The 18,668-nt window shown below is 41.7% G+C and overlaps 1 protein-coding gene across 3 annotated transcripts in view; it reads right to left on the minus strand.

Annotated features, from left to right (window-relative positions):
* The window catches only part of ZNF608 (zinc finger protein 608), an 85,440-nt gene extending 71,758 nt beyond the window's left edge, over nucleotides 1–13,682 (minus strand). For all 3 annotated transcript variants that reach the window (XM_071581393.1, XM_071581394.1, XM_071581395.1), the window contains exons 1-2: nucleotides 13,630–13,682; nucleotides 11,652–12,702 (exon numbers count right to left, since the gene is read on the minus strand). In XM_071581393.1, coding sequence (XP_071437494.1) covers nucleotides 11,652–12,542 — 891 coding nt within the window. In that variant the 5' untranslated portion in view covers nucleotides 12,543–12,702; nucleotides 13,630–13,682. The remainder of the gene's footprint in view (nucleotides 1–11,651; nucleotides 12,703–13,629) is intronic.
* Between the last annotated feature and the right edge of the window lie 4,986 nt (nucleotides 13,683–18,668).

Here is an 18,668-nt window from a genome sequence, read left to right on the forward strand (position 1 = left end):
AAGCACTGTGGCTACATGTGTATGCGTGTGTACACATACAAGTGTATGTGTGGGGGTGGGTTTTTTATGTGCTGAACTGGTTAATCACTCTGGATATCTTTAAGTCAGTAATTGTAAGCTGCCAATACATGCATTTCACTCAAATTTTAATCGTGTGCTTTTTTTCAATACCTGACAATCACAGGAACTGCAATTCACCATAGGCTACAAAGCCCAACCTCAAACACTTTGATGTAGTATGAGAAAAAAATGTCATGCTGCTGCAATATTTCACAATGTTTGCAAATATTGTTTCTTTATAGAATGATGTTGTGAATCACAGGAATATACTAGAAGTAAAACCTTTAGAGAAATAAATAACATGTTAGCTTTTTCATCTCTGCAGTTAGAGTCACTCACGAATCAAGAGAAAATAAAATAACATCAAGATAATTCTCCTTTATCTCTATTTTTACATTTTTATTCTTGGTGGAAAATAAGTTCTCAGGGACTGCAAACTAAGGATGTGTGTGTTTGACTTGTGTAGATGTTTATACGAACAACATAGGGCTAAATAATAAATAAGTGAAGTATTGTAAATTAAAAGCTAAATTTACAGGTGTAAATCTCATTTAGAAATGAAAGGTACTTAGTAATTTCAAGTTAAGCAACACACTTCTAATGAAATTCTGAAAATCTGTTTAAAGTCTACTAGGGTGCTGACATCAATCTGCCAAGCTTTAGAGTGCTAATCTCCACTAAAGATTTTCACCTACAAGTTTAGCTACTAGTATATTTGAATCAAATACTCTGTGTTTGTCTGTATACACAACTAGATATAAGGTATAAGAGGTGGACAGGCAATATGGCTGAATTGTGACAGAGCCTCTAATGTTAGTTTGTCCTGAATAAGGAAGTTCAGACTCCCACTTAGATTCCAATCCTCTCCTCGGTGTTTTAATTCCGATTTCCACACTTTCCACTCAAAATTTCACTACTTCAAAAGATACATCAAAGACCATATTCCTACTGCAGCTACTCAAAGGAATATGAATGCTACAGGAAAACCCTGAAAACTCAGTTTATATATAAGATTTTTAAGGTACATCCATGTACTCATATATGGATGCACACACAAGCACAGATATATAGGAAAGGACACACAGAGGATTTTAATTAGCTGTACCTATTAAGAATCATCAAAGTCTGTTTCTGTCCCCCAGTGAAATAACAGTTTCTGGAGCTGCAGATAATACATGGCAGCCAGACAAGTGTCAGATAAATATGTCTGACCTGAAAAACTAGTTAAAGGTAGTTTGGTATGTATGTATGTATGAAATGAATTAATTAATAAATAGTGATAATGCTGCCAAGAAGAGGTGCCTCCTATCCTAAACTGGCATACCAATCTCACACAAATTCAAACACTAACTTCTTTAACTTATTGCAATACAATATATCTTCAATTACTTACTAGGTTTTGTAAAAATTAAGCAGTAAGAGGCATTTTAAACCACTAATAAATATTTCAGTTTGAGGAAAAATAGAAATCTTGGAAGTAGTTTGAAAATAGTTGACAACTCTTCTACCCAGAGTAAATCTGAAGGCTCAAAAATAAATATTCAACAGCATTAATTTGTTTCTAGATGTTTGCGTGCAAGTAAAACAGCAGCCATAATGTGGAAATTTGAGTCACATTTTGCAACTAATTGGAACCAGATTAGAATTCTGCCTCAGGGGAACATAGTCAAACTAGAAGCTAGAGCAAATGAAGAAAGAGGTGAAAGCATCGTGAAGAGCTGACAGATTTACAGTGCTCAAGGCAATAAACGGGTACTAGATGAAAATGAATGTGCTTCACTGCACTGCATGCAGTTTTCAGTCATATCTTAGCAATAAGAGCATACAGCCATGAAACAATTATTTTCGGAGAGATGGTGAAGGTAAGAGCAAGAATGAATGAAACTATTCAAGGTAGCATGCAAAAAAAAATAAATCATACAGCAGCTCAAATTGTTACAAGAATAATCAAACTGGTCATACTGGAGCCTGTTTTGTAACCTGGACTCATCTCAGGTAAGGGTTTACACTGACATAACACGTTACTTTAGATGAGAAAGGAGCCCTTGCTCAGTGTGAGTAAAAGCAAGAAGCTCTTAGGAGAAAAAAAAAATCACACAGATTTTATGTTTTTAAAGCTAAGAATAACACAGAACTCCACAGAAAGATAAATTCAGAGGCAGGAGGGGGAAAGCCTTTTTAGAGAGTGATCGGGAAAGTTTGGAGGAGACTATAAAATGAAAATAAAGTGCAGAGGCTAATGTACCAATACTGTAATGGCAACAGCTGCTAGCTCTCTCCTTCAGTGTTTGGCATCCATTGCAGCGTCACAGGAAAGACTGTTAAAAGATCTGGGCATGAAATGTAAATAAAACTATTAGCCAAAACTCTTGCTGTATTTATAAAACAGTAGCAGCTCTTTTTTCATGTGCATGTATGTACGATAAAGATATATATACACTCCCACATATATGTGAATATATATATTGATATACACACATACACAGACATACACATATACAATCTTGTCCTTTAACAGCATCTAGTAACACTATTGCATAACACTGTACCTTTCTACTGGCTGAAGTGGGCAAGAACATGAATTTAGGCTTTTCGGTAACACAGGGTGTAGAACAATCACCTTCACTATTCTCAAAATGCAGCAGTGTTCTCCTTCAAATTCCAGAACTCCAGTGCAATTCAACACAGAGTGCCTAGCATTAAACCCAAGTCAAAAATTAGTTAGTAAAACTTTATGTCAAGTATGTTCTTTATATCCACCATAAATACTCCTGGAGTATTAGACCCTTGCCATCAGTGCAAACTAACTGAACAACCCCCTCAACATTTATTGAATTGTATTTAAAACTCCTACCAGCAAAACAAAGGTCAGCAGAGTAATGAGGTCCATTTCTAATTGTATTTGCTTCTAGTTATTACCTTTTGATGAAGAGATACTGATCTAGTTTCATTTCCCTCCTTCGAAAAGGAAAAATTGGCGAGAACATTGAACCCTAAAATATGCAACTACCTCCATTACTTTACTGCTAAAAGCCTATAATAAAGCACAGATTTGATAGTGCTATCCATGTAGTGTGGCGAACCACAGTCAAATAAACAGTTCTCCATGAAGAATGAAAGCCCAAAGGCCAAACCCTCCCAATTCAAACATTATTGTTGTTTTTAACATAAGCCATCCAGAGAAATCAGCCAAAGAGATGACAGGAAATCCAAAAATAATTCGGTCTGGCCCTGCACACAGTGAGAAAAGAGATTACAATTTGCTTTTTGCTCTTCTTACTGCTTGAGGGAAGCAGTCGTTGGAAATGCTTCTGTAACATGCAACGGTGGTACCCACAGTCCTATTTCTACTATAGTTCAGCACAGCATCACTGAAATTCATCAATAAAGGTGGCATTTGAATAGCATGAACTTGTGTTTGGGGGGATGGGCTTAACAAAATCCCTGAATTAATTCAATGAATAATGCAAATGACTGAATGTGTGCAAAATCAAACTGTCTAGTGAACACAGTTAAAGAGGCCAGATGTGCCTCAAATTTTCCTGGGAAACAGAGCTTAAACGTGGTGCCTTCTTTTATCAGAATGAAGAAAGCAGGCCCTTGGAGTTTACAAAAGTGTGACCAATTGGAGCTTAGTCTTCTGTTGCGAATTGAAGCATGAAAAACGAGGCAGTTTCTGAGGACAAACTACAAACATATACTTTTTATATTCCTCTGCCACATGATAAAAAACAGAATCAAGCTGACTGGTGGAAATTTGACTGGCAACCAAAGACCATGCTATTATTTCAAACTGTTATGGGAAAGCAATAAAATTGCTACCAGGTCTCCTCATGTTACTCTTCAATAAAAAAAAAGCCATGAGGGAAATAAGAGAAAAAGAAAACATGTCAAAACCTCTAAAGTTTCTTTAAGTAAAAGTACACTTTTCTGGTGTTATGCCATCTGCTTTTAGGTTAACATGACAAGACAATTCAAAAACTCCAATACTAGTATTTTGAAAACACCAAGTAATCACAACCATAAAATTTTAGTTTGCTCTTTTGACTGCAAAAACTGCATTCACATGCCACTATTGGCATATGCTTCAAACATCCTGATGAGGTAATTTTCCTTACATTATTATTTAGTGAGAGTTTCTCAGGAGACAAACACCTCAGCCAAGCTGGGTTGGTGCACAGAAATAAGATTTAGGCTAGGAAGAATTAGAAGGGAAACAAATATTTGATATTTTTCTTCTGAAGACTGGTTGAGAAAGATTTATCATAAATTATATACAATTCAACACAGCAGATTTTCACTTCAAAATTAGCGAAACAAAGAGCTTCACATTTAATTCCCAGTAGAGGTTACTGGCGGATGCTACAGAAGTTGATCCTTTCATCTGGAGATTTAGCAGTATTTGCCATCTTAGAGTAAAAGCAGACACATTACAAATCTCTGTCACTAAATGCAACTGTTATTTGCAACATTGGCTTAAGATTTTAGAAAATTTAATCAACATCATAGTGGCCCTAGAGCTGGAAAACCTATATATACAGCCATCAATTCTACTTCATTCCATGCAACTTGTGTTGCTACATTGTTCACTTACGTTGTTTACTCAAGCACTCTTAATATCTGTAAGTATATATATTGCAGATGTGCACACGTAACATGCAAACAGGAGCATCACAGGAAACTACCTATTCCCACTCCCTTGATATTTCTCTCAGCTTTTCCAAAAAAGAAAAAAAAAATTACAAAGAACTTGCTTGTCAGTCAAGTGGCTCTGAATAGTTTCACAGCCTTTCATTCAAATGTAAAGGCTTTATTCTAATTGCCAAGACACTTTGTAAGAACTAAAAGAGAAAGTTCAGTAGAGTACTTACTGAAATCCTACAGCACAACCAAAAATCATTGCTGACCTTCCTATTTGCCCAAATGGCCTTCAGTAAATTGTGGTTTTAATTCAAGAATGCAATCATAATTTAACAAATCTCATTATTTAAAATCTCATTTAAGAAAACCCGTGAAGTCCTGCTATGAAAACTGGTAATTATTAAGATTACCATGTTTCAAACATACTTTTAAGCAAATTAAAGAATGATAGCTTGTGTTATTGCTCACTTTGGTGAAAGGCTGCACTGCAAAGGAGCTGCACTAGGAAGAAATACTCTGGGGCAAGAGGAGAAGAAAATGGTTTATGAAGAAGAAAATGTATAAATACACATTAACTTTGTTGATTTTTAAAAAAGGTATTTACTTTTTGCTATTATGCATTATCAGACATTTTCATGGAAGACCATTTTGCTGTCTTTCACCCAACATAGAATGTTATGTACAGACCACATTGCTTTAAACAAGATCTATACATTTTCTGTGACCGTTAGGCAACAAAAATAACTCCTTGTCATGTAAACACACTAAACCAAACACTAGGTTTAGCAAAACCTATGGCCAGTCCTTCAGCTGAAGTCACTGCATCTACAGATCCACAGATGTGACCCTGAGGACTCACGGGAACATATATTTCTGTTGTAATAAATAAAGTACAGTTAAAAAGTCAGATAATCTGTTTCAGGGAACACAGCAACATATCACCATGTATATTAGAACATCATATAGGTACAATACAAAGCTGTTATAGTTTACATGAATAGTTACCTGGCTGTTGGATCATCCATGCAAAGTACCTTAGCTCAGAGCACGGTAGACTCGAAAACATGATTATACTCAGCAATTCCAACTGCATATCATGAAACAAATCCGGAACATGTAGCTGACATGCCATTCAAAAAGTGAGTACTACATCTGAGGAATACAGACCATGTGGCAATGACAAAAAGCCACCTAAATTCCCGCAGAAGCAATCTAACCTTTTTCAGGGTGGGTGACAGAAATCCAAAATATATATATCCTTACCCAAAATTGATCTAAAAGTGAAGGATAACTGAAGCCTTAGTACTTCCACTTTGATATTTCTGATTATGCTCGTAAAATGTGCTCAACACCACATGCACCAATAACCATGTAAGATGTTGAGAAATACAATTTTTTTTATTTTTAATTCTTTCAACCTACTTTTAGAAATGCAAATTGCATTGCTAACACAGAGCACATAAAGGTTAACCTGCATTCAACGTGCAAAGGATATGCCCAGTTAACAGAAAACAGACCACAGGATCTCACAGAAATGTCAGTACTTGCAAAGATCATCCATTTCTTATGTGGGGGAAAAAAGAGGGGGAAATGGCATGAGTTTCAGCACACACGAAGAACTGCACATTTCAGATTTATGATTTAAAGTGTTGTCGATAAAATAGCTTTTCAATTACGAAGGCCCTAGTAGAAGAAGCTGGAATGCTTTCTGCGTTAATGATCACAACCAGGGGCCCAAGCTTTACTCTTTTGTCAGAGCTACAGCAGATCCTCCCCGCAGCTTCACCATTAACATGTCTGTTTCCTGTCAGACCACTCAGAGATAATGTCATTTATCTCAGGGCGGCACAAGACCAGTCATTAGCTTCAGCAAAAGACCTCAGACAAAGGCCGGATGGCGTTTTATCCAGGGCTCATAGGCTTCAGCCAAGAATCTCATTGCCTAACAGTTTAGAACAAGTTATCTTTAAAAGAGTAATTTTCTCCCTATCAACAATTCTAGAACACTTCTCTGAAGAGCAGAAAAATCTGCATGGAAAATTTTAGTCAATGGTTTTATCATATGTCATTAGGTAACTGATAAAAGCTTGCTAAAGTTATCCTTTGAGAGTTTGTTTCTTGGGATTTTTTTTACTTTTTTCGGTGGGGGAGGGGGCATGCCCCCCCCCCCGCCCCTCCTTTTACTTCGCAAGGAAAGACAGAGTAAATCACATTCTACCTGAATAGTAAGACCTTTGAAGAACTGACCCTTATTGTGTTTGCCTGCAGGAGGTGATTCACTATTATAAATTCTTCAATGACTGAGCTTCTGGAAATCTCTTTAAATGAAAGTGGAACTGGTTAACTGTATGTACGAACATGTGTTTTCACAGTCTCTTCTGTAATACTGCATTTCAGAAAGCTTCTATAAAGTGCCAGGTGAACTTTTTAAAATAATGATGATAATAATTAAAAAAAGAAAGAGAGTTGAAAAAATACGAGCAAATCTCAGCAGCTATTCAGTTCCTGGGCTTATGCTGAAAACTAGGAACAGATGGTACTTTCCAAGTTATTGAACACCTCTATGGTTACGGGAGATTTTGCTTAGCACTTTTAACATACATTTCACTTATTGGACTATAAAATGCTACTTTGGAAAATCAAGTCTTTATATGGCTATAATTGAAACAGTCTTGCAGGAAAGCCCTTTAACATGGAGAACATGGTTAACCTCATGACATCTGGACGATCAATCCTTTTGTTTTTACTGGGTATTTATGCAGTTATTAAAATTGTAAAATTACCAATGCCCAAAATTAAGTGTTTTTCCGGTAGTTCCGACTAGGGTTATCAGCTTCCCTACTTTATTTGATAGATGTTCTAGACCAGTCTCCATTGTGCTACGCTAACTATTGCTTTGCACAGGAATTCAATAGTACATCTGGTCATACATATTGGCAGAGGTCAGCAGGTTCACACGGAAAGCTTTCCTCAGCCAAAGGGCAACACCTCTTCACCCAGCTCAAAAAGCACCTTCACACTACTAGACAGCACTACTGAGCTTTAAGAACCTTGAGCTGTGCTTATTGTTAGATACCCATGGTTATCAATGTTTTTAACAGCTAAATCCCTTATGTAGCTTTCAAAACAGTTTGCTGTCAAACAACAATAGACTTTGTCCTTTAATTACAGCAAGTGACCTCCCTGCCCTTTTATTTCACAGTGAATAAACTACACACAAGGCGGGCAAGAAAAGTACATGAAAAACATATCTCTATAACATCTCATTAATCAAACCATGTACTTAAATGCTTTACATCAATAGGTAAAATGCACCCAGAGGTTCCTGATGAAGTGCAAAACACACTCAAATACTGCCATTAAATAAATAAATAAATAAACAAAATAAAGAACACTAGCCAACATGTTAATTGGCTGAAGACAATTTCCAAATGTGAAATGCAGTCTTAACGAGAAGCACTGAGCTTCTATCCTGGTGTATCACTAGACTGATATATTTAGAACTATAACTAAATACCTCTGATTACAGCTTTGTATCTTCTGTATTATTTTCATGTAAACATACTGATTTTCACATGCCATATACAGTTTTCCCATGTCTCAGAGTAAACTGTGATTGAATCCCAAAATGTCCCCCAACCCACATAAAGCAGTTTTTATAGATACACTGAACACTTTTCAATGTAACAGCTGTTAAAGATATAAAAAACTTAGTTGAAACAGATGAAGAGTTCATGCTGACAAACAGTTACTAACTGTGCTAAAAACGGCATGGATGAGAAATGGAAAATGGAGACAGATTTTAGCACAAAAAATCTTAGGAGTGGTTAGCCTACCTGTCAAAGCTACTTATTCAGACATGTCACTGGTGGCTTAACCACAAAATGGACTGCACGAATATAGCTAGCTCAAACATCTAAGAATTACAGCATATTTTGACTTTGTCCACATATAAGGGGAGTGGCGACTTTTACAACATACTTGTGATTTCTGCATAAAAGAGCGAGCAGAACACAGTCATTGATTTAATTAGGCTTCGTAAGATCCAACTTACCATGTTTTACATGACTTTCCACAGCAAGGAAACAGAGTAAATAGACTAAAAATAGACATTGAAGCATGCTGTGAAAGCTAAACAGTGACTACAACTCCTGGGAATCTGCTTCAAGCTTTTCACAAACAGTAAACAAATGCAATATTGTATTCCACATCACATATGAAAACCTGTAGATTTTGAATCAGTAGGCATGAAAGAGGAAACTTACCACTTCACAAGACATGTCCTGCACAAAACTAAGGTAACTGGAAATTGATTTTAACATGCAGGCTTGAAAATTATGTATTTACCTACAGAGACAAGGTGCTTTGCATATATATATATTAGTGCATAAACAGTCAAAGCAATAACACTTTGGGAATCTAAAATCCTTAAAATTATCTTCCTAATTATTATTAATAATTTTGGGGGAGGAAAAGAACTAGAACAAACATAAAACACTCGAATGTCACTAATGTTGCCACTGGCTGGACTTAAGTTATCAACCACTGCCAGCAAAAAACTTTATTATTATTGTTTGTCTAAAAGGGAACATTCTTGTGTAAGAAAAACGCTAAGGGTTGTTACCTAAGACAGCAGAAGAAGCATACCATTGTGCCAGACAATGGCCAAGGCTGCACGACTCTGATGTACAAAGCCTGTATTAAAGTCGGTGTGTGCCAACAGCAGTGGCTGTCGTTGGAAATGCAGGCTCCAGACCTCCTCCTGGAGAGACATCCACAACACACAGAGTGTACCACTGACGCTGAACCCCTCCATACATGTTTGCTCTGAATTTGCATGCCATCCCATTTACATTGCACATAAGATTACTCGTACGTTTATGGATTCTTCATACAATTTCCTGTGTGACTATAGAGTTGAAAGAACACAAAACCAGGAGAAACTACACCACCTTCTAATCTCTGTTGCCATGGCAGCAGCCTTTGAGATACTGAAATGTTCAGATTGCCAGCTAAACAAAATTGTTGAATGTGAACATTTGGCTGAGAGATTAAAAGGCTAAGGAGGTTGCAAAAGGGCAGTACCTCCCACATTCCAGGCAGCCACTGAATCCAATCAAATGGCTCTGACTCCTTAACCACAGCCATTGTGAAGACCGGATTAGGGCAATTTATCTAGATAGTTAAAACAGATTAGAGAACTGCAATTTGAAGACTATTGGCAACAGAAGTAAATGCCTACTGTACTAAGTTAATAAAGAGACCATGAGATTTTTAGGACACCTCTCTGCCGCGACCAACACTTTTCATAAAATCAAAGCACAAACATATACACATGAATTACACAGCAATCTGGTGTTCTCATCTGCATTTAGAAAAGGTCACAAAGCTCATTCAAATTCATTCGCAATATGCTATCGTAAAAGCAATAATATGCATACAATATGAAATTTAATGTGCTCCTTGCCTTGAAAAGAGCCCTTATCCTCCAGGACTAACAAATATCTCATGTCACAAACACCCACATCTAATCTCCTAGACGACTTAGTATTACAAAAACTTCACCATGACTGAAATACAAAAAGCCAGTAACTGATTGTAAAAGGACGTAACTTTTCCCCCACACCTTTCAGCCCTCCCAGGCACTTGCAGGCCATACAGTGAACACCGACACCAAGTTTTCCCATTACTGAACATTCATGCAAGGAAGTTGTAAAAGCAGGTAATTTAAGACAATACAGACACACTAATACCCTGGGATTGTTCATTTGGAAGGTGTTCCTTTGCTTTATTTTTCAGGCAGACCAGATTACCTTTGTTTAAAACCCTGTACAATTCATTGTACCTGGGCCAACACTAGCACTCAGCCCCCAGAAGATGCCTTCTGCCCCAAGGACAGAACAATTCCCACCAACACATGAACCTCCTTGAACCAGCAGTTAACAAAAGACAACAAGTTCTCCCCTCCACCCTTCCCGTCGTGGCCAGCTATTCTTACAGAAAGCATCCTTTGTAATGTAACAGAAATGAATAAAAACACACACCCCCGTCTGATTTCTTTCATACATTTCAAACACTCAACAAATGAGTAGTTCAAAACCAAGAACCAGCGTTGCTCAGAGAGGAAAACTCCTCCAGACAGGAGACAAACTGCTCCCCTCTGTTCCAAAAGCTGTTTTGCACACACACGTCTCAGCACAAAGTGCATTTCTCTCCTCCCAGCATCCTCCTTCCAGGAAGACAAGCGGCACCGCCTGCCTGCTGGATCACTCCTCCCAGTCCACTACACCAGCTTCTTAGGCCTCTGGGGCTCCTGAACCACGCGAGTCCCCCAGCATGGTAAGCATCCTGCATCTCCACACAGCACAACAGCGGAGCCTCGGTCTCTGCTGATACCTCCTGCTTTCTCCCGCAAGCACAATCTCAGCTCCAGACAGTGGGTCAGAGAAAGGGAGAGGGAGTCCTTTAGACTTTGGAGAGGAACAGCCACGAATGCCTGCCGGTGTTGTGGAAAACAGTCAGCACACACAAGAGCTGCTGTTCCTGGAGCCTCAGCTATGCACCCCCAGCCTGTGAACACATGCCATCCCACTAGTACAGCTGCTGCTCTCTGCTAAAAGTGGGGATAGCTCAGACAGGGTCATCTCGGGGTTTCTCCTTCTGGGCGAGTGCATTCAAAAGGAACAGACAAAACAGAAACGTTCTCCATGTCTGAGGACAGGGAGAGGAAATCATAAGGAAGAGCAGCACAATGAAAACATGGTGTCTTCTGTCTAAGCAAGAGGTCTCTAGGTTCATTTGGTTTTGGGTTTTTTAAGAGAGAAAGAGAACAGATGCATGTCACAAATACACAGCAGAGAGAAAGAACACAGGCGCCAGATGCACGGTCATTGAACACTTATTATAGACACAGGGAAACACAGAAGAGGTGGAGAGGAGCTTTGTCCTACCTTTTCTGTTTTCAATTTCTTGATTCGTCTGTGGGTCTCCTCCTCCTCCTCCTCTTCCTTCTTTACCAAAATAGAGTTTCCCATTAACCCTGCATCTGGGGTACTTTTGCTCACCTCCCCCATAGCAGAGGAGGTGCAATGGAAGGGACTGCTGTTTCCACCAATGCCTCCCTTGGCCCCGAAGCCATACAGGTGCCCAGAGGGGACTTGGCTACTGCCACCCCCACTGCCACTGGGGTGGCCCTGCTGCAGGTCATTCTGCTTGTCCTTCCTGGATTTTCCCACATCCTTATCCCGCTTGGAGCCTCTGCTGCCCAGGGCTTTACCTGGTTTCTCCTCCTTATTTTTCCCACAAGACGCAATGGTGGTGGTGTTGCTGGTGTTGTTATTATTGCCGTTTGGGTTACTGCTCATGCTTTGACCCAGAGCTGAATTCATGCCAGTTGCCTCTCCAGGGCGCCCTTGGACTTCCTGCTTCTTGCCAGCACTGCTGATCTCAGGAATCCCATACAAGGCAGCAGAAGGCAGAGATTTATTAGCATCCTTAGAAGTTTTACTCCTTTTCACTTTTGATTTGCTAGTCTCTTTGTGAGAGGAATTCCCCTGGGGAGCAGAGGGCTGAACAGAAGTGAATTTTAGGCCACCAGCTAAGGCTGAGGTCGCATTAGCCCCACTGGAAGCCAGACCCCCACAATCCTTGGAGCTGGTGTTGGTGCTGCTGGTGGTACTAGTAGAATTATTCATCTCAAATTTCTGTCTGTCCTTCTCCAAATCGGCGTCCAAATCGATTATTAAATTCCCAACACCAATTTCCCAATCATCGCCACTGTCATAAGTGTCAACTGTGTTTGGATCCACACCTTTTCCTGCAGTGGAAGTGTTCAATGACATCCTGAAGATGAGATGTCTAGAGTAAAAATCTGATGAACTTTCCTTTGTAGATGTGGGGACATTCGTTTATCTCCGCTGAGCTCTTTCTTAAGTTCAACTTCTTGTCCTCCTCCCCCAGGTGTGTCTAGGCTCACAATGTGCAGTCCACATCCACCTTGTCCTGTGAGGAGGAAAAAGTAAAATATTTGTCTAGGTGTTACCAAAATATAACATGACTCAATAAAAACGGGGCAAGGTAGGAGGGAGCGAAATTATTCACCATTGACACTCTGTTTTCTTGTTAAACCAGAGGTAGTGCCTGTGGTGTTTTTATAGTAAGCATCTTTAATCTAGGTGTAATACCATCATTCACAATCTCTATTACAAAGCCATGTCCACGAAAGAAAAAAAAGGGAAATTAAAAAGAAAGAGAAAAAAATTAACTACATGATTTAAATCCACAAAGCTCAGGAAATACAGTCTTAGAAGTGGTGCCTAGCTGTTGGAGCACATGTTGTAATCTAACCCCTTGGAGCACCACCTAGGCACGAAAGGGAAAAAAGGAAGGACACAAATTCACTCTTCACTGCATTCCATGGATTTTGTGGTTTTAAACCAGACCCTTGAAGATTTGTGACTCCCCTATATTATCTTTTACCCCCCTTCCACTTAATCTCTTCGGAGAGGGAGGAAAGAATGCTAAAGGAAGTGGGAAACCTCCTTTTCCTTGCCACAATACAGCTTCTGTTAAAAACAGCAACCTATAAATACAAATGTTTACTGGAAAATATTAAACTCCATAGGTTAAAAAAATTGAGAAGAAACCAAAAATTCTCTTTCTTTTTAAAAAAATTGTTAAGATAACAGTTCTAAAAGCATTTCTAATGTACTTATAGGTCACACAATTGTTAGGTCTGTTAAATATAGTATTACTGACTGTACAGGAAACTGATTAAGACATACACTTTAAGTGATCTGCACCAAGGTGGCCTCAGTGACCGCAAATGAGTGTTTGACAAAGCTTAGTTAAAACGATTTTTAAAGGGATCTCTCCCTTTTACAGTCGACTGCCGAAATATTTATATATATATATATGCATAATGCTTACCTTTAATCCTTCATAATTTTTTAATTAAACCAGCAAATCAAAATGCTGTTCCCACTCGTCTCAGCAACAACTCTGTGCCTCATTTTACTTAAAGAGCAAGTGATCAAGTAGAAAGCAAGTATCATCTCAGCCATTATAAATCAGTCAATAACATCTCCCCCTACTTTGGCACACGAATCAGAAGTCCTTTTCCTGATATTTTTGTTTGTTTAATTTTTTTCCCTCCTTGTTTAAAGGAAAAAAGAAAAAAGAAAGAAAAAAAAATGCTGTGCCTCACAACTTTACCAGCTGGTAGGTAGTATTTCACATTCAGAAGTGAAGCATCAAGGACCAGATTTTTGTTTGTTTGCTTTTCCTGAATAAGCACCGACAGGTAATAATCATCACAGTAATTACAAAAAAAAAAAAAAAAAAAAGAATGTTTCCCCAACTTCACACTCCGTCTTCAGCCCCGGACCTGGGAGCCATCCTGATCAGTAAGTAATGATCCCATGAAACAAACCTACAGGCGCCCGGGTGTTACAAGACAGAATGTGCTAACATCGGGATAAATTAGTGAAAGGGAGGAAGGAAAAAAAGAAGAAGAAAGGACTGAAAATCTGGGCTGGATTCCGCCTGTTAGTTGGGAAGTGGCATTTTTTTCGCCCGTCCTGACAGATCTGATTTCTTGAAGTAACTTGAGGGGAAACGGCCGGGGGAGGGGCGGGGGGAGGGGGCGAGGAAGAGGAGGAGGAGGAGGAGCGGGAGGGGAATCACTGATCTGATAAACCGGTTATCAAAACATTTTGTGGGAGGGGAGGAAGGGCTGCGTGCTCTCAAACCAAGTAAATTTTCCCAGGGGTAGAATTTCGGGGAGGGGGTGTCTGTCCCCGCCCGTCCCGCCCTCCCCCCTCTGACCTTAGATCAGCGCTTTTTAAAAACAGGAATAAAAAAACCCAAACAACAAAACCCAACAAAACAGGCACGCATCAGAATTTCGAGTTGCTCTCTCGGGGAAAAAAATAATAAGGAAAAACCCATGAGCTTGGGCTAATCAGTCATGCGGTAAGTAATTCAGTAATTAGGGTCCAAGGAGATAAAGCAGACGACCTTTCTGTCGGGACAGATCGCTCCCACCTTATTGTCTCGGCAAACCTCGCAGTCTACCGCTATCCTCTTCCCCTCCCCCCCCGCCCCCCTTCCCCCTCCCCCTCCCCCCCCGCCCCCTCTTCCCCAAGTCAGACGGTCTCGGCGCTTTAGCTTAGTATTTTTAATTAGCCGGCGATGGAAGCTAAAAGCCGTAATGAATTGCCGGTGGCGGGAGGGCGGCGCGGAGGAGGCGCGCGGGGCCACCGCCCGCGTCACGTGACGCCGCCGGGCTCCATTGGCCGGCGCCAAGATGGGAGCCGAGCGCGGCTCGGCCGGGCCCCGCTGCGCTGGACACACGCCCCGGGAACCCCGGCGCTGCCTCCCGGGAACACCGCGCGGAGCTCCCGCCGTCTCCCCGGGGGCGTCGCTAACTTGGTGCTGCCCCTTCCCCGCGGCTCGGGGCTGGGAGGCCGAGACGGCGCTGGAAGCGGACAAGGCATGAGCCACGCCACGGAGGGGCGACCCCACACACGCACCCCCAGCTCCGGCCTCGCGTTCCTGCGGTTTCCGTGTGACGGGCGAGCTGCCTCCCGGTCTGTCGGTGCCCCATCGCTCCTGCGAGCGAGCGCCGTGCACTCGGGGCCGGGCAGCTATGCAGCCTTGTCTGTAATGGTGTCACTTTTATCTACCCACCACCCACCTTGTTAAGACCCCAAAAAGGTACTACGCTTTAACGCCGCCCAAGTGCACTGTCAAGTATGATTTGTGTGGCTACAGTGCTTTTACCCTCTTCCCTCAAATAACTCGCCCTGTTTGTGGGATTCTTTTTTTCTCTTTTAAAAATCCCAAAGAACCCTAGTTATCTCAACTCCCAAAACTCTTTAACACTCCCCTTTGCAGAGAAAAAAAGAAGTCCCCTCTAAGTGCTATAGACACACCACGCAACCGTACTTACGGTCTGTATTGGATCGAGTTGACCTTTTCCTTCTAACTGCATTGAGTGTGTTTTTGTTGCAGCCGCTTTTTATTTTAGGAAAAAAAAATTAATGTCTTCAACAGATTTATTGTGTTTGGAAGAAAAGAGCACCAAATACCATGAACCTTCCTTTCTTTCTAGAAACAAAATTAAAACAACAGGAAAAAAGAAAACAATAAAATAAAAACGGGGCAGAGAAGGCAAAAACGGCATGTGTCTGTCCCCTCCCAGGCTGACACACACACACAGGGGACAGGGGCGCTGCCCCCACGACAGCGGCCGAGGCGGGGGAGTGGGAGCTCCGCTCCGCGCGATACCTGAGAGGGACTTTTCTTTGTTCGCGATGCCCTTTCCCTTCTGGCCAATCAGAACCCAGCTTTTATGAAACCGGGCCCTCTGATTGGCCCGCCGGTCCTCCTGCCTGCCGGCGAGGGCGAGAGACAGAAACACGCACTCACACATCGTGCACTCACTCACGCACAGGCAGACACAGACACGCTTTGTACACTCACATCGTACACACAGAGCTCCTCGCTCCGCAGCCCTCAAGCGTACACCGAGTCGGCAGCCAAATAAAAATCGTGTTTCCCGTTTCAATTAGCCTATATAATATTTAGGGCTTAGGGAGAGGAAAAAAAAAGAGGGAAAAGAAAAAAAAAAGAGCGTGAGGAAGGGGGGAAAAATTAGAAAATCCAAGGTGGAGAGTAGCTCTGCCAAGACTCACATGTGGGGAGGAAGACTTCTTCATATCTTTTTAATTTAATTTCAGGGCAGTTTTCGAAGCGATGATGAATGATTTTTCTGTGCCGGTTTCAAAGAGGCAATTTAGAATCTCAGTCATAATTTTTAAATGCCCCCTCATTCAAAATTATAACAGCTTGAAGCCAGTGAGAGAGGGCTGCTGATACACATGTACGATTATTTTCGTGCTTAGTGGAGGAGAAAAGCAAACAGTGTCTGGAGGAGTGTGCTCAAGGGAGGTTCAGGGCAGGGCAGCACCCCTAACTCTGCTTGGGGGTGGGCACCGAAACGCTGCTCTGCTCTCGAATCAGACCTTTATTGCATTAATTTTCTTCGGCTCCTTATGTATTTTATTTCATGTTCGTTTTTACAATATGGCTTAAAGTTAGGCCAGTTGGGGTTTATTCTTCCTTTCTTCCCTCCCTCCCCCGTCACCCCCCTGCACTTTTTCGGAAGGAGGGGGAGCAGAAAATAACCGTTTTGTTTCCAGACTGCTGATTTACTGCCGCACTCACTGAAGTGTGAATGCCAGCGACCCTATAACTACCACGTGAACATCCTTTCACAGGAATTAGTAACACAAATCTTCCCTATCGGGCTTTGTGTAGCTCGAAAATATCCCCCTTAATCATTCCTTTTGTTTACGTTGGGAGCCATTATGCTACACCACTGCGTTAAATTGCGTTTAACCCTTCGAGGACGGCAGGGGTGGGGTGTGGCCGGCGGCCGCCCGCGGCCACCGGTGGACGTGGACTGCCCCTGGCCCCGCAGGCACCCTATCCCTTTTTATACCCTTAAGTTCAGTCTAATTTTTTCCGCTGCTTCCCTTTTCCCTTGATCTCGCTGGGCCTGATCTTTCTGTGAAAATCGATACGGGATGTTTTTCTTGCCAAACGCACGTGTTGCCCAAGTCAAGGTTTCCGGCGAGAAGTCAAAGCGTGGCATTTACGATGTCCTGCACATCCATGACAGGGTGACAAAATACTTCTTTGGACCTCATCCAGCTGAGCAAAACACGGGCCCTTGTGTCCCCGCGTTACACTCTCCCCACCCAAGGGGCGATTAGCAGAGAGGTACCAGGGGCGCAACCCCCCTTGAACTTGCTTTGCACTGGGGGCTTTGCAGAAGATGAAACAAGACATGTGGGGGTAAAATCCGCCCGTGGGGTGGCACCCGACCATGCCATGCCCACCAGGTCATGGTGACCAGCGGCCTCGGGAGAAAAGGTTGCTCTTCCGGTCCTGCGAGTCCCGGCTCTTGATTGGCCCTCCGGCCTCACACACGCCAGTGTTAGGGTCAGCAGCGCACTCTCCCTTGGGAAGCCTTGGAGCTGCCCGAACTGAACCTGCTCCACTTCTCCTGTAGTAAAAACACTTCCACTTCAGGGTCTGATAATGAAGGATTTATTAGCAGGAATAAGTTCATTGTCAAGGAGGCTCTCAATCAAATTAAATTTTTAAGCCATTGCAAAGGAGGGAGGCGGGGGGAGAGGGGAGAAGGAAAAAGTAAAAAGGCACTGCATGGGGAGCGCAAACAAGAAATGCTGAGGTGTGAACAGTGAACACGTCCCTCCTTTCCCGCCCGGACATTCAGACAACGCAGGGGTAATCGCAAGGAGGGCCTGCCAGAGGCCCCTTCCCAGCCAGTGTGTCCGCGGACATGCCTGGGCGACACTGCAAGCCTCCTGCCAAGGAGGACCACTTGCTCCCAGCATTTGACATTCGTGGGGGAATGAGTACGTATAATATTACAAGATACTGAAAATCACAGTTTTTTCCCAGGTGTAATGCTTGAATGATGTCACTCAGTGGTTAGCAAAATTTTCAGATCAGCAACACGAAGCCTACTTTTAGTCTACTTAGTCGTGAATCGCTATTCCTGTTTCTTTACAGTATGTATTTTTCAGATTTAGGTAATGACCCTGATTTTTCAGTATCAACCTCTGTTTAGACACGTTTCACTTTGGGCTGCTTCTCGTCTGTGAAATTACAGTCATTTCCACATTATTATACAGTGAGTAGGAGACAGTTTGTATTTAGCATTGGGTGGGGGAAGGGGTGTGATGGGAAGTGATCTGCTACGGTCAGCACATAATTTCAGCCCAAAGAAAATTGCTTCTGAATAGATGGTCTGTTAACTAGCCAAGGAACAGTCACTGGGAGAGATTGCAGAAATGCCTTTGCTTTATCTGCCTTACACCATCATTTTAATTTCTGAAAGCAACAGACGGGTTTCTCCAACCACAGATGACAAC

This window comes from Pithys albifrons, chromosome Z, assembly GCF_047495875.1.
Source record: "Pithys albifrons albifrons isolate INPA30051 chromosome Z, PitAlb_v1, whole genome shotgun sequence".
NCBI classification, from domain to species: Eukaryota; Metazoa; Chordata; class Aves; order Passeriformes; family Thamnophilidae; genus Pithys; species Pithys albifrons.